This window comes from Scyliorhinus canicula, chromosome 8 (assembly GCF_902713615.1).
Source record: "Scyliorhinus canicula chromosome 8, sScyCan1.1, whole genome shotgun sequence".
Taxonomy (NCBI): Eukaryota; Metazoa; Chordata; class Chondrichthyes; order Carcharhiniformes; family Scyliorhinidae; genus Scyliorhinus; species Scyliorhinus canicula.
This window is the reverse complement of record NC_052153.1, coordinates 150,590,998-150,605,628: the sequence shown is the minus strand read 5'-3', so window position 1 is coordinate 150,605,628 and position 14,631 is coordinate 150,590,998. Positions and strand designations below refer to the sequence as shown.

General features: G+C 42.0%; 1 protein-coding gene across 1 annotated transcript in view; it reads left to right on the top strand.

Moving 5' to 3' along the window:
- znf366 (zinc finger protein 366) overlaps positions 1-14,051 on the top strand; it is a 64,039-nt gene extending 49,988 nt beyond the window's left edge. The window contains 2 exon segments of the mRNA XM_038805430.1: positions 8,362-8,536; positions 12,670-14,051. Of these exon segments, the coding sequence (XP_038661358.1) occupies positions 8,362-8,536; positions 12,670-13,136 (642 nt within the window). The 3' untranslated portion in view covers positions 13,137-14,051.
- The last annotated feature ends 580 nt before the right edge of the window (positions 14,052-14,631 follow it).

Below are 14,631 nucleotides of genomic sequence, written 5' to 3'. Positions count from 1 at the left end.
TTCAGAATGAACACTATATTTTTAAAAATCATGCCCATTAACTCAATTTCTCCCTTCACAGATGCTGTCAAATATCCAGCATCCACAGTATTTTGCTTTTATATTAAAGTGGTTGTGAATAGTTGTTGCTTGGACTAGAGGGAGGTAAACAGTAGGATTTCCCAGGAATCTGTATTAGGACTCCTGCTTTTCTCAATATATTAATGACCTTGACTTGGCTATATATCGCACAATCTTAGAATGACAGATGACACAAAACTTGGAAGTGTTGTGAACTGTGAGGAGGATTGTGTTTAATTTTAAAACGACATTGACAGGTTTGTGGAATGGGCAGAAAGGTAGCAGATGAAATTCATTGCAGCTTAGTCTGAAGTGATCCATTTTGATGTGAAGAACAAGGAGAGGCAAAATAAAACAAATGGCACAATTCTAAAGAGGGTGCAGGAGCAGAGGGTATATGTGCACAGATCATTGAAGGTGGCAGAGCAGGTTGAGAATGTGGTTAATAGAGCATACAGGAACATGGGGCGGGGTCGGAGAATCGCCGGGGAGGGCGGGGCGGCGTGAACCGCACCCCGACGCCGTATAGAGTACAAATGCAAGGAAGCTATGACAAACTTGTATAAAACACTGGAAAGGCCTCAACTGAAAGGAATGGTGGACGGTGGTTAGCACTGCTGCCTCACCGTGGCAGGGACCCGGGTTCAAATCCAACCTTGGGTGAATGTGTGGAGTTTGCACATTCTGCCTGCGTGGGTTTCCTCCAGGTGCTCCAGTTTCCTCCACAGTCCAAAGATTAGGTGGTTTGGCCATGCTAAATTTTCACTTAGAGTCCAGAGATGTGCAGGCTTGTTTACAGGAATAGCACAGGGTGGGCAGGGAGTTTGCCTATGTAGAGTATTCATTTGGAGGGTCAGTGCAGACTCAATGGGCCGAATGGTCTCCTTCTGCAATGTAGTGATTCTATGATTCTATGAAATATTGCACAGAATCTAATGCACCCACCAAGTGAGTTTGAAGGTTAGGGGAAAGTGGCCGTGTGATCTGCAGGAGGGTATGGGGTGGAGATCCTACCTCCCTCTGATCATGTCTGAGATACGGCGTCTTAGACTTAAGGGCCTCATCTGACAGCCACTGGTATTCAACCAGCAGCAGGCAGGAGACTTTCAATTCAGGAACGATGTTCAGCAAACTCTATCAGCTAGCTGGTGGCCTACCTGGAGAAGTCCAATGTTCACGGGCTCTTCATGCCGAATCAAGAGACCCAGCATGGAGAAAAGAGGGACCCTTGCTCCCGCCAGGCCCTCCATCCCCTCGCCGGGGACCCCCACCCACCCGTTCCTTGTGCCTCTATCCCACCCAAACTCACCTCTCTCGGGATCCACAGGTGATCCGTGGTGAAAGCCCCACTGGAGTACCGGGAATGGCTATCGCTCCTAGGGGCGTTGCCAGCAATGGAGAGATACTGCTTTCCAATTGGCCATCAGCTCTCAGAGGTGGGATATCTGCCTTGCTAGGAGTTTAATCAAAAGGGAGGTGCAATGTTGCCTGATTGCTTCGGGTCTCCTGATGAAAAGCAACATGAGCCTCCCACCAATTCTCTCACAGCTGGACAAAATCTTCCATTGCCCACACTAAATCCCAGTCATTGTGTCCAGTTCTGGGCACCACACTTTAGGAAGAACATGAGGTCATTAGAGAGGGTGCAGAAAATATTCACGTGAATTGTTCCAAAGATGAAGAACTGCAGTTATATCGACAGGTTGGAGAAGCTAGGATCGATCTCCTTCGAGAAGAGATGGTTAAGAGGAGATTAGATGGAGGTGTGTAAAATCATGATGGGCCTGGTCAAAGTAGACATAGAAAAACTGTTCCCTCAGGCGGAAGGATCTAGAACCTAAGGACGCTGATTGAAGATGGTCGGCACAAGAAACAACGACAATATGAGGAGAAACATTTTTAAGCAGGAAGTGGTTAGAGTCTGGAATATAATGCCTCAGTAAGTGGTGGAGGCAGATTCAATCGAAGCTTTCAAATTTTCAGAAGAAAAAAATGTTGCGGGGATATGGGGAGTGAGACTAAGTCAGTTGCTCCTGTAGAGATCGGGCAGGGACACAATGGGCTGAATGGCCTCTTTCGGTCTGAAACCATTCTGTAATTCTTTGATATATTCTGAATTGTAACCTCAGAGGTTGGCAAAGACTGCATTGCCAATGGCTCTAACAGTGACCATGTTAATGAACTTAATATGCAAATTACATTTTCCAGGCTGGAGCTAAGGATTTCTGCAGTATCATTCAGCTGCTGTGCATTGTTGTTTAAGAGAGGTCACTGAGGCTCAATAACATCATTTCATTCTCTCTTGCCAGAGTGAAGGAGGTGAAATGTGCACACGGCTTTGGTAGGATTTCAGGCTGTCATTGCTGTGCAGGCACCTTGTGACAACACTGCCTAATGCTGAAAATGCCAGGGATTCCACTTCCTCAACATCCAGCTGGTGTGTGAGCATGGGCAGTGATACCCTGCCCACTATCCTGGCAGAGGTCAGGAGGCCTCCATTCTTTGGCAGTCCATTTTGCTCTCTGCATTTGAACTGCTATGGCAAACCAACGGGTGTCTACTGGGTGGGAAAGGTTATCCACGGAATATACGGCTGAGGCCATGATACGTATCCCATGCAGAGCATGCAAGCAATGAAAGCTATGCTGCCGCATGAGAGATCATTGGCATGCTGAAAGAACGCTTCCAATGCCTGGACCGTGCTGGAGGAGCCCAGCAGAACTTTGCAAGGTGGTCTCTGGATTCATAGCGTTTTGCTTCCTGCTGCATAACCTCAACACATGGGAACAACGTTTGCCATCAGCTTTAGTAGCTGATGAGGCGAAAGGGAGGATGCATCCTAGCCAGATTCCTTCAGCCTGGTTGCAGTGAAGAGCTTACTCAAGTGTGATACCAGGAACTGTAACCCCAATTCCCATACCCAACAGGCTAGCACTTTTCCTTCCCTCTGTCACTGACCATCCCATGGCCACAATGCAAAAATTAAAGCTACCAGTAATAAATATTGAAAATCAAATTTATCAATGAGGATATGCCATATTGCATTCAGACTAAAATCATCACCATTGTATATCCCTTAGAGCCTGTCTTCAACGTGCCTTAGCCTGGACTAGTGCTCCTACATAGTGCTAGCCCAGTGACTGCAGCATGGCCGGTACATGGCCATGGATGGCAACCTCGAGCAGCTCTGAGCCTAGAAGGCCTGGTTATGGACTGCACCATTGCAGCATGAGCAGCAGCAATCTGGGCTGGCCTGCTGGCAGACATACCAAGGGAGAATGGCAGAATGGAGGACAAGGGGTGTCACACTGAGAGAGGACAGCAGGCTTGCATTCCACCATGTCACTGCTGCCCCGCCCTCTGGGGCGACACCTTAGTGATGTTAGTAATCTGCTGGAGGACAGATTGCTGTGCTGCTGCGAGAGCCTACTCCCTTGGAACTCCGGTAACCACAACGATGGTGGCAGCAGTCTGACCTTGCAGGGAAGCAAGCTGACAGAGCTTTAAGTTTACAACCACATTCAGACATTGCTTGTGCTGCAGTGGATGTTGCTGCACGGTAATTGCACACTGCACATGGTTGGGGCAACAAGTGTGAAAACCGAATTAGCCACCTCTTCTATGTTGAAAGAAAATGGGCTCCGAGCTCTGTACAATGCCCTGGGCCATCTTTGTGCTGGACTCTAAATGCTCCTTAACATTGATTGCACAACTACTCGCAGGATTCCCAATGCATCAAGCATTCCATGTATCCGTCTTATTTCTGCTTAGGTTGTCCCTTCAATGTCATTCTGCAGAAGAAGCCATATGCCACCTTACCCTCCAGTGAGTTGGCACCTACTTTACCCTTCCCCGTTTCTCTGGCTGCAATACAGTAGAGCCTAGTCTCTGACCATGTGCGGATCCCACTTGTCATCTATTCTCGAATATATGCACAACTTCAACAGCTGAGCTGGTGTCTGTGACTGTGAAGTCAAGCAATCATGCCTTCATCATCACGCTTGTCTTGGTGTTCCTTCATTTTCAAGCCAGGTGGCACCTTTTGGTGAAATGAGAAAGGCATATTGTAAGGTTGTGGCGAGGGGAATAGGGAAAAGCTGGAGGTGCATAACTACATAAATGAAGCTTCTAAATAAGAACAGAGTGTGGTATGAGAGGGAACTGGGATGTCAGAAGGAGGATTAGGTATTAAAATGCCATCAATATTTTCAATATTTTCTGCCCTGCCAATTTAGTAATTCCAAAAATGACAGCACTATCTCCCCCATGGGAGTTTAGGACATGCCAGATTTCCTTTCCATGTCAAGTTAGCTCCAGCTGTCTTCAATTGTGTGCTACTCTGCAAGAGAGGTGGACATGTTATTGAGTGCCACGTGATCTGCTTGGGTGATGTAGCTGTCATTGTTGAATAGCTGGCATGTTTCTAAGCTGTGAGATGTGGATGTGAGGCTTCCAGTGTGAGAGTGAGGTGAAGTTATGAATGTTAAATATGAGTCATGATTGGTAGAGATTATTGATAGATCAATGATGAGGGTGTGGTGAAATGAACAGTGGCTGAGGCTATCAACGTTAACCTTATGGAAACTCAAGCAGCTGAGTGACACAAATCAGCACAAACACATCAGTAACTCAATGCACAACTGATTCTAATCACACTTTCTAAAAGTAGATTTGTTTTCTGTATGAGGAAGTTTGCAAATATTATCTGGTGACCCAGCACGCTGATGACATGAAGCATTTAAAATGGAGATAGAAATCAAAAGTTGTATGGACTTGATGCTTGTATTTGCCAAGCGTCCAAGGCCTCACTACATGCTTAGAAGATTGTTACTTTGCACAGATAGTTTTTTTAACATTTAATCAAATCTTTTATCAAACTGCTTTTCACATACTTTTAAAAATGCAGAGCCAGCCTGGATTTAATTTCAAGTCTTTCTTTCTTGCACTCAAATGGACCACACGGTGCATGGAACTGAAATTGCCTTTTAATATATATATGAAGTAAGCAAATCATTATGACAACCTCACCTTGTGAGAAAGATTTTAGGGGCACAAAAACAGCTTTATAGAATTATAATCATTTACAATGGAGGATAATATCTGTGCAACGTAAGAATGAATGCCTGGAGCTATTATAGCAGACTGTGATATAAAATGGAAAAAGTCCAGGAACAAATCACAAGCATTACAGTTCTAATTACTTTGTAAATAAGAAACAGACAGAACAAAGTGGGAACTTATTAATAATGAGCCAATTATCAACTATCTAATGCAATACCTTTCACAGGCAGAAAACTGACCAGTACCCAACTGATGGGGTGAAACAACACTGTGAAATATTAATGTTTAAACACATTAAACCATATTGGTATGCTAATATATCACAGAACAATTTCACTCTAAACAGGCTTGACAAAATGGTATGTGTGCCATGGCGGTCCAAGCATAGAAAGCACTGGACGTAAAAGAACATATTAGGCCAGAACACAAAAATATTACCAAACCCTTCCAAACATGAGTCACTTATTGGGAGCAAGATCAGAAACCTTTCTCATTACTGGGCCACGTTCTTTTCAACCACTTTGACGATATGAATATCCTTTTTGAAAAGAAGTATGGAAATAAAGATAGTGCTTATCTGTGCCTTGCATAGGGATTTAAAAAATGGAAGTTTTTTGCTAACCTACAGTATTCACATGATGAGCTAACAAGCAGAAACTAAAAGGGACAAACAAACCATACATTGACAGCAAGTTGAGGTGCTATTTATAATATTTTGCTCATGCTGATGGGCCTGCAGTTAATACACGTTTCATCTACCTTCCACTGCTGTAATTAATTATTCAGCGTTAGAAAATCTGTACACAATCAGTGACAGTTATGTTGCACAACAGAAAATTAATAATTAAGTTGGAAAGGATAAGGGTTAACAACATTCTAAATGTATGCCTATAAGTTTGACAATTAACATCAGTTTAGACTTGATTTTTTAAAAATGTTATCAGCTGATTAAAGAATGAATGAAGATAGGCTAAGACTTGCGACTGACCCTGGTAGGGGTTAAAACAGTGACCAGATAGATGCCTTTTGGCATGAAGCTCCTCTTCAGCAGAAGGAAGGATATCGCTGCACTGACTGCCTGCTTAACAATAGTTTCATGTCCCCAAGGAACTTTCTGCAAATAGATTTCATCTCGCTTTCTCTTGTACTCCTTAAAACTTCCTGTTTTCTCACGGTCCTTTTGGACAGTGTACAGACTTGCTCCCTCTCTCTCTGAGAACACGGAAACCTCTCCAAAAGAATTCATGGTGTGGAAAGCAGTATTGTTTCATAACCTCCTACTCCCAGAGATTTGAAACATTGGGATTTAGCACTAAATTTAGATGTTTGATGGCTACCTCTTACTGTGAGTTGTAAAAGCATACAGATTGAAACTAAATCACTGATTGCAGATGGTTGAAATGCTACTTAAACTATTGATAATTACGTTCATTGAGATAATTGCACCATTTAAAGAGATATTTTCAAAGCAACGTTCAAGGTTTTACTAACGTTGGAGATGTCTGGTCCTTGTGTTTGAGTCCCTCAGTAAAATGTCAGTACTTTCTCCCTTTGTATGAAGTCTTTCTCTCATGATGCAAAGATTTATAGGCAGCTCTTTGTCAATACTCAGCAACCACTAGGAGGCAGTCAAGTGCAGTATCAGGTGTCTCATCTCTGACATGTGAAAAGTTCCTGATTTCTACTCAGGGCCTCTACCTGAAGATTGGGAACTTGACATGGCGCTACAGTCATTTTAAAGCAATAGCTGTAGCAGCAAATACAAACTACATGGCAGTTAGTAATGTTTCAGCCAACATGTTTGTGCTTCAAGCATTTGTTTTTCTCTAATTACTCAATGACTAGGACATTGATGCTCACAATGTAGGCCAGAGACCATGTGCGAGCTACTTCTATCTCACCTGAGGTCCTCCAGCTACTTTTCTCATGTCCCTCAATCTACATGTTCGAATGTGGGCTGAACGTCCCTCCGGGGCAGGTTTGTTGCTGGAGGTTGGGGGGTCGGAATCTCCGCTCCCTGGCCCAACTTGCATTGCCCATTTTCCTGGATCACAGCTCATTAGAAATATCAGGCTGTCAGTAAGATCTCTGGCAAAGGGAGAGGAACTGCCAATGATAGGGAAAGCAAACCTCCCAATAGAGGGGGAGAAAAAAATCCTCCAAATGGTAATCAAAGATTTGGAGAAGGGTCCTGATGGCATGCACTGAAGTTTAATTTAAGGCCAACAACAAAACAATAATTGGGTAGAAGAGAGGCAAAAGTGTATACTACTGAAATGAAATGAAATGAAATGAAAATCACTTATTGTCACGAGTTGGCTTCAATGAAGTTACTGTGAAAAGCTCCTAGTCGCCACATTCTGGCGCCTCTTCGGGGAGGCTGATATGGAGCCACTAACAGGCTTCCTGCTGCCATCCCAGAATGTTGATTGATCCCTCTGCTCAGATTGATGACAGTTAAAGCAAGAGGCAAGGGAGGTTTTGCATCCTGTCCACTCACCCATGCCCCATCAATGTCCTTTAAAAGCAAAGGGACGGCCAAGTGTTGGACAATCATGTCCCTTCCTGCAAGGAGGAGATTCTTGGTGGCGTTCTGGGGGAGAGCATTTGGCTGTCAATTTCCCTGCCATATTTCTCTTCATTTTTGGTGTAATTCAGCCAAATAAAGAGATTAGTAGACAGGCATAAATAGATAAACAAACAAATAGATATATTGCTCGATATTATAAGGATATATAAATAGATCATGTGTTGGGTATGTAGATAAATAAATAGATATATCGAGGAGTTTCAACATGTGCCAGTGTGAAGCTTTAAAAAATGGTCAGAAATTACTGTCTCCAATTATTTGTCTACACTATTATTCAAATATAAGTCATATTGGGATGTATTTAATGGAGGTGATGGGGTCTCATTCGCTGGTTGGAAAACCACCAAGAGCCCCACATCGCCTCTTTTCAAGAAAACCCACTGTATCATGTGCCATTCAGGCACTTAACTGGACAGCAGCAGACCTTCCTCAGGATCAAGGACCCGGGGTCAAATGTCCTCCACCCATCAAAGCTTCCCTGTTTCTGGCAATAAAACTTGGAGGTCTGACTTAAGCCATAGTAAAAAATTTTGATGGCATTCTCCAGTCTTAGATCTGTCCTTGTCTTGTTTAGCACCTCAATAGAATATAACTTTTTTTGATATTAATAATCAAACCTAATGACAACTGTTTTTCATCTTTATTGGCAGTTGTGTGGAAAGGAGTTTAACCGGATGCACAATTTGATGGGACACATGCACCTGCACTCTGACAGTAAACCATTCAAATGTCTGTACTGTCCCAGCAAATTTACCCTAAAGGGAAATCTTACCCGTCATATGAAGGTTAAACATGGAGTAATGGATGGAGGGCATGATTCACAAAGTAAGAATGCAGGTTTTAATGAATTATCAGACTTCTTTTCAGAATGTGGTAAACCCATGTAACAGAAAATGGGTTTGACCTGAATTTTCAGAGCATTGAATACTTGTCTCTCTCCTCTGTCTTTCTTGTTATTGTATCTTTCCTTCTGTCCTTTCTCACCTTTCTTGGACCACATTTCTTCCCTCTTTTCCCTTCCCTCTCTTTCCTCTGCATTGTTTCTCTTCTCTTTCTCTCTCTACCCCTCTCTCCATTTCTTTCTTTTCCCCATCTCCTCATCTTTTCCCTTCTTCCCTAATGCTCTCTGAAGATTCCACAATGCTACCGCATGCTACCTCATGAGATCTTGCACCACAGAAGCAATTGGAAAGGTTTTAGTTGACCATTTATTTCTATATGCCATCGACAGCTGGGAGGCAAAGTTAAAAAACCCTACAAGATAAGCCTTTCACTGTGACAGCTTGGCTGGAAATGTAATGCAATGGGTGCAAATCTAATTCCAGGATTATGCTGCAAAGAACCTAAACAGCAAATTGCTCTATAAAAATACGAGAAATATGTGAACAGAAGAATAATTGTAATGGGATTTTATTTAACTCACTATAACTAGGCTAGTTCAGGAAATGTAGAATCGGAAGGTAACGGAGGTCCGTCCCAGTGCTGGTGAGCTTGGCTTAACCTGCCTCTTCCTGCTGCGGGCAGGTGTCTGTGTAGTGACCACAGAATGTGAGACCCTGCCTGAACTACATCTAGTGCCCACCAAGGTGTGTGTTTCTGCACTGGTGGAGGGTGTAGGTAACTGCTGTGATGCCTCTACAGGTGCATTTTCATCCTCCTCCTGAATGTCCTCAATCCCCTGTGACCTGGAGGAACTACTGGACAGGGCTACCCTTCCCTCCCTTGCCCTTTTCCTGTTGGCACCTGTAAGTGAGACAAGAGAGATCATGTGACTACATGAGCTGCCGCCGGCATAACCCTGAGGTTTCTATGTTATGCATGGATCCTTACTGGATGGAGGTTGCCAGTTGACCTCTCTCACTAGCACTATCTCAGTCTGGTTCCTCCCCTACCAGCAGGCTTGATATGAGTGGGATTATTGAGGTCAGGCTGACCCCATCCCATTCTCTGTCTCTCTCACCCTCTCTCTCACTCTCTCTCCTGTTGTGTCTTATTGGAGTTCAAGTACTCTTTTCATGTCAGTCTTACAAATAACCCACTGGGTTGTGTGCCATCTGATTGATGGTCCTGGGGCAGCACACTCTACAGTTGTGAGCCCATGCGGATAGAAGGTTAGGACTCACAGAGGCATGTTATTAGAGGTGCTTTCTGGTGCCCTCATTGTCTATCCTCCTTTCCCCACTCCCCTCCCAGACAGCATCTGAGCTTTCAGTGTAGAATGGTCACGTACTCACACCTACAGACTAGATCAGGGGTGGGCAAACTTTTCCGTGCAAGGGCCACATTCAGAAATTCACAATTTTAAAGGGCCGCATAGTATATTAAGTAAAATAATTACTTCACCCGATTATGATTCTGGGCGCCTCATAGAGAACATATCGGCCCTCGACGTTGTGCCGAGCAATGATCACCCTACTCAAGTCAACGTATCCACCCTATACCAGTAAGTAACCCAACAGCCCCCCCCCATTAACCTTAAAAAAAAATAATAAAAAATTTAAAAAAAAGATTTAAAAAAAAAATGTTTTTTTTTTAATGACTTGGTGGGCCGCATAAAGACCTTTGGCGGGCCGCATGCGGCCCGTGGGCCGTAGTTTGCCCACCCCTGGACTAGATAGACTGCAGTGAGACTATGAGGCATCACCTTATCACGTTCAGTAGCTCTTTTATGCATGAGTCGCATGGCTGGTGCTCTTGCCACTGAGTTCCACGTCCCTTCTACCATGCAGTGATGTGAGTGCGAGCAGTAGAGAGTTCACTTACGCTGGTTGAACAGACAAGGTCATTCATCCACTTCCTGCACTGAAAGGTAGTGCTATGGTGGAGGCCCTGGGCACTGACCACCCTGTTCCCACCCCAGCCACAGGACGCAGGCACAGAATAGAAAATTCTGTCCCATGAATACATTTTCGATTGCCATTAGAAACCCATCTGTCCTCTGAAATGGCACAGCAAACCACTCAAATCAAGGGCAGTTAGGGATGGCAATATATGTTGGCCTTGCCAGTGGCGCCCACATCTCACAAAATAATACATTTCTAAAAAATTGATACAAAGGTGACACAGAATGAAGACTGATGGAGAAAAGCAAAAAACTTGAAAGTAAAAAGGCATCAGTGAAAACTAGATAACACATTAAAATATTAAGCAAAGGCACTCCCTTCATAACATGCAACCTATCTTATGATGTACTCTATTCCACCCATTTATTCTCCAGAGGAAGCTTATGTGTAAATATTTTCTAATGCTCAAAGGTTATCCTATAAAACCTATCCTCCACATTTTGCTATTTAATCCTGACCTATTTCCTTGTATGGATTACATCTTCCTGCCATCCCCACTGCAGAGGACCATTTTATGGGGGTTGAATCTTTGGTCCTCTTGGTACATAACCTCCCTGCAGGAAAGAATAAAGCATAGAGCAGTTTTTATGTTACCATCGCTAACAAAAAGAAGGTAGAAAAAGGAAAAATGCCAAACAATAGAGATATAGAACCGTGGCACATTTACTTATTTATCATCAATAGTTTGTATAGGTAACTTCATAAGATTTATTTCCGACAATTAAATTGCGAACGTTTAAAATTGATGAATAGTTGTTTTTTTTTAAATGACTTTACAGAATATGGGTGTTGTTGGCTCGGCCAGCATTTATTGCCCATCCCTAATTGTCCTTGAGAATGTAATGGTGAGCTGCCTTCTTGAACTGTTGCAATCCCTGAGATGAAGATAGTTATTCAATTAATTAATATTTCAATATAAAATATTACCACTTGTCTGCTTTTTCTTCCTTATTCTCTAAACATCCTGACTACTGCGTGTCTGTTTTGTGAATTGGAAAGTGATGGTAACTATTATTGACCCTTACAGTAGAAACTATGTACTGACCCTGACCAGAACAAAGTTGGCTGTTCTTCTCTATCAATAATCTGTTGGCATCTTCTGTAATAAAACATTATAAAATACAATTATCCGGGCCAACTAAATAAGGCAGAGTAATAAATAAATCAAAACTGCATTCTAATCAGAATATAGACCAGAGTGGATGAAATAATTTGACAGGTTAAACTATTTCCAGCCCACTTGTAGTGTCACGACAAAGAGAGATTAACATCAAACACTCAAGCTCATGCGCCCTATTATTTATAGCACTTTATTCCCTTTTGTTCCAGTTGTGAATGAATACATTTGTACTTACTGTGACCCTGAGATAGGTAAATAAAACAATCAAATCCTGTACTCAAAGAGTAGGATCACAAAGGCAAAAACATGTTGAAACAATGGGTGTAAATAAAAAAAACTCTAACGTTCAATTAAAACCTGCTATTTGTTTTTTATATACTTCTCCGTTTTTCTTCCCGATTTGATAAATTATGAGCAGGTAATAGAAATTTAAACTAGGTTAATATTTATAATGTTTTGGGTGGTGAAGGATCTGTAACTGAAACATTAGCTTAACTTTTTGTCTGTGAGATGGTGACTAACAGATAATTTTAGAATGCTTTGTTTTTAATTCCGCCTTCCAGCTTTCATGGTTTATCAACTACAATCATTTTATTTTTTAAACTTTGGCATCCTGTGAGTCAGGAGGAGCAAAAGTGCTCCTAGTTCAGCCTCGAGTCGCCTCTTCACAACATTCCATCATGTCACCCCGTGCCCTGCCTCATCAACAATGATCTGGTACTTCAAAGAGGGGGGGGGGGGTAAATTAAAACAAAGAGATTTAGAAAATGTAGTCAATAAGGATTGTCCTAATAATACATTATTAGGTATTATGTACAATAATTATTTTGCAATTCAAAACTTTAACAAATGGAAATCTGAACCATTAATTTTGAACACTTAAATGATAAATATTTAATTCAATATTAAGAGTATAATTATTATCTACCATGTTTAATCGAGCTATGTAAAACATTTTGTGGGATGTCTTGATTGTTGATGTGCCTAAATTTTAGACTTCAGGCTGAGAGGGCGGATCGGAATTGTACAGAATGATCTAATGGGCAATTTTGAGCAGGAAGAGCCCTTCGACCTTTCCCAGAAGAGCAGAATAAAAATATCATCCCAGTCTGATGGGGAGAGTGCCAAGGGGAGCTCTTGTCAAGAAGAAGAAGAAGACAATTACTATACAATAGAACAATACAGCCCTGATGTGTATTGCAGAGCAGACAAAATATACATGCCAGAAGATCTATCCCAAAAAACAGGAAGATTGATTCAAGACTTCAGAGACTCAGATAGTGAACAGCAGGACAAAGAGGGAGTGATAAATGAGGAAGATGACGACTTGATGGCTCATGGAAGATTTCTGCAGTCTGGAACTGTAACTGACAAATGTATCACTGCTGATATGCACTATCTATTTGATATGAATGAAAGCTACAAGGACTTTTGTCTTGACAGAAGATGTAGCCCAGTGTGAAAAACTCAAGGGTGATAAAATGTAACCATTATTGATTTAAAAGTTTAAAGAAATAGGAATACTGTAAACAGAATGCAGATTACTGATTAGACATCGGAAGAATGAGTTGCACAATAGCTTTAGCTTACAATGTTAATATTTATTTAGATTATGCAGTCCATTGGCTTGGACCATCTCTGATCATAGGGCCACATCTTCACAACTTGCCCTTCTGTTCAACTGCAACCAGTGGAACTGACAGTTTATATAAAACCCTCACAAAGCTGCAATTTTGGTGTATCATCAATAGTCAAACTCTCAGCTTGGTAAGCACAAGGAAGAATATGCCATCCTCGATTCTTGTCTGTTTAATAGTGACACTTGGCTAAAACAACTGGCTCTATTCACAGCATGTTGCTGAACAGATTGTATCTAGCCTGTGTCATCAAAGGGATATGAAAAGAGCACTTTGTTTGCTATGCCAATAAGGATAGAGAATGTGCAGGGTGACTGCAAGTATGTCCAATGTTAAATATGCAAATTAGTATTGCTATTTCTCCCAATATAATTTCAAATGCTTATTTTAAATATACTTGTCGTTGTAATTACTAACCAGATATTAGCCAGTCAAATTTTGATGTATTTCTCTGGTATATTTTCTAGATTTGAGGTTTAATTTTAAATTATGTCCTCTGTTGAAAACCTTACTTGGTATTTATCCAATGCATGCAACGTTTTTTTAAGTAATAAAATGCATTTGCTGAAGTATGAGGCAATGCCGGAACTATTACAAACTAGCTACAAATAGAGAAAATATGGAACAATAAAATAATCATGGGTTTTTAATGAAATAGAAAATCTCATATGCTTGTCATCTGTGTCTGATCTGATTGAAGATAAAGGAACAAAAGAATGCTCTTTTGTGAGATACATGAATGTCTTGTGGTTTGTCTTTTTATTTAGTCCTTGTGAAGACTTGAAGACCACTTGTTCAAACTCCTACATAATTTAAGTCATCCTGGAGTAAACATTGACTTAGATGCTCAGGAATGACAACCTTGCATTATTGCTGAACATTTGAGTTCCGGTGCTGGCTTGAGCTTGAATTCTGCCATTTAGACATGAAATAAAATTAGTTGCTTTTTAGCCAGGCCTCATAATGAGGAGGTGGGGAAAATGTGTGTATGTCTCCAACGAGCGGCATGGTGGCACAGCAGTCAGCACTGCTGCTTCACGGCGCCAGGGACCCAGGTTCAATTCCGGCCTTGGGTCACTGTCTGCGTGGAGTTTGTACGTTCTCCCTATGTCTGCATGGGTTTCCTCCGGGTGGTCCAGTTTCCTCTCAAAGTCCAAACATGTGCGGATTAGGTGTATTGACCATGATAAATTTCCCCTTCGTGTCCAGGGATGTGCAGGTTAGGGTATGGGTTACGGGGATGAGGCCTGGATAGAGTGGACGTGGAGAGTAGGTAAAACTAGTAGGACACAATCTCTAGGAAAACTAGGACACAATCTC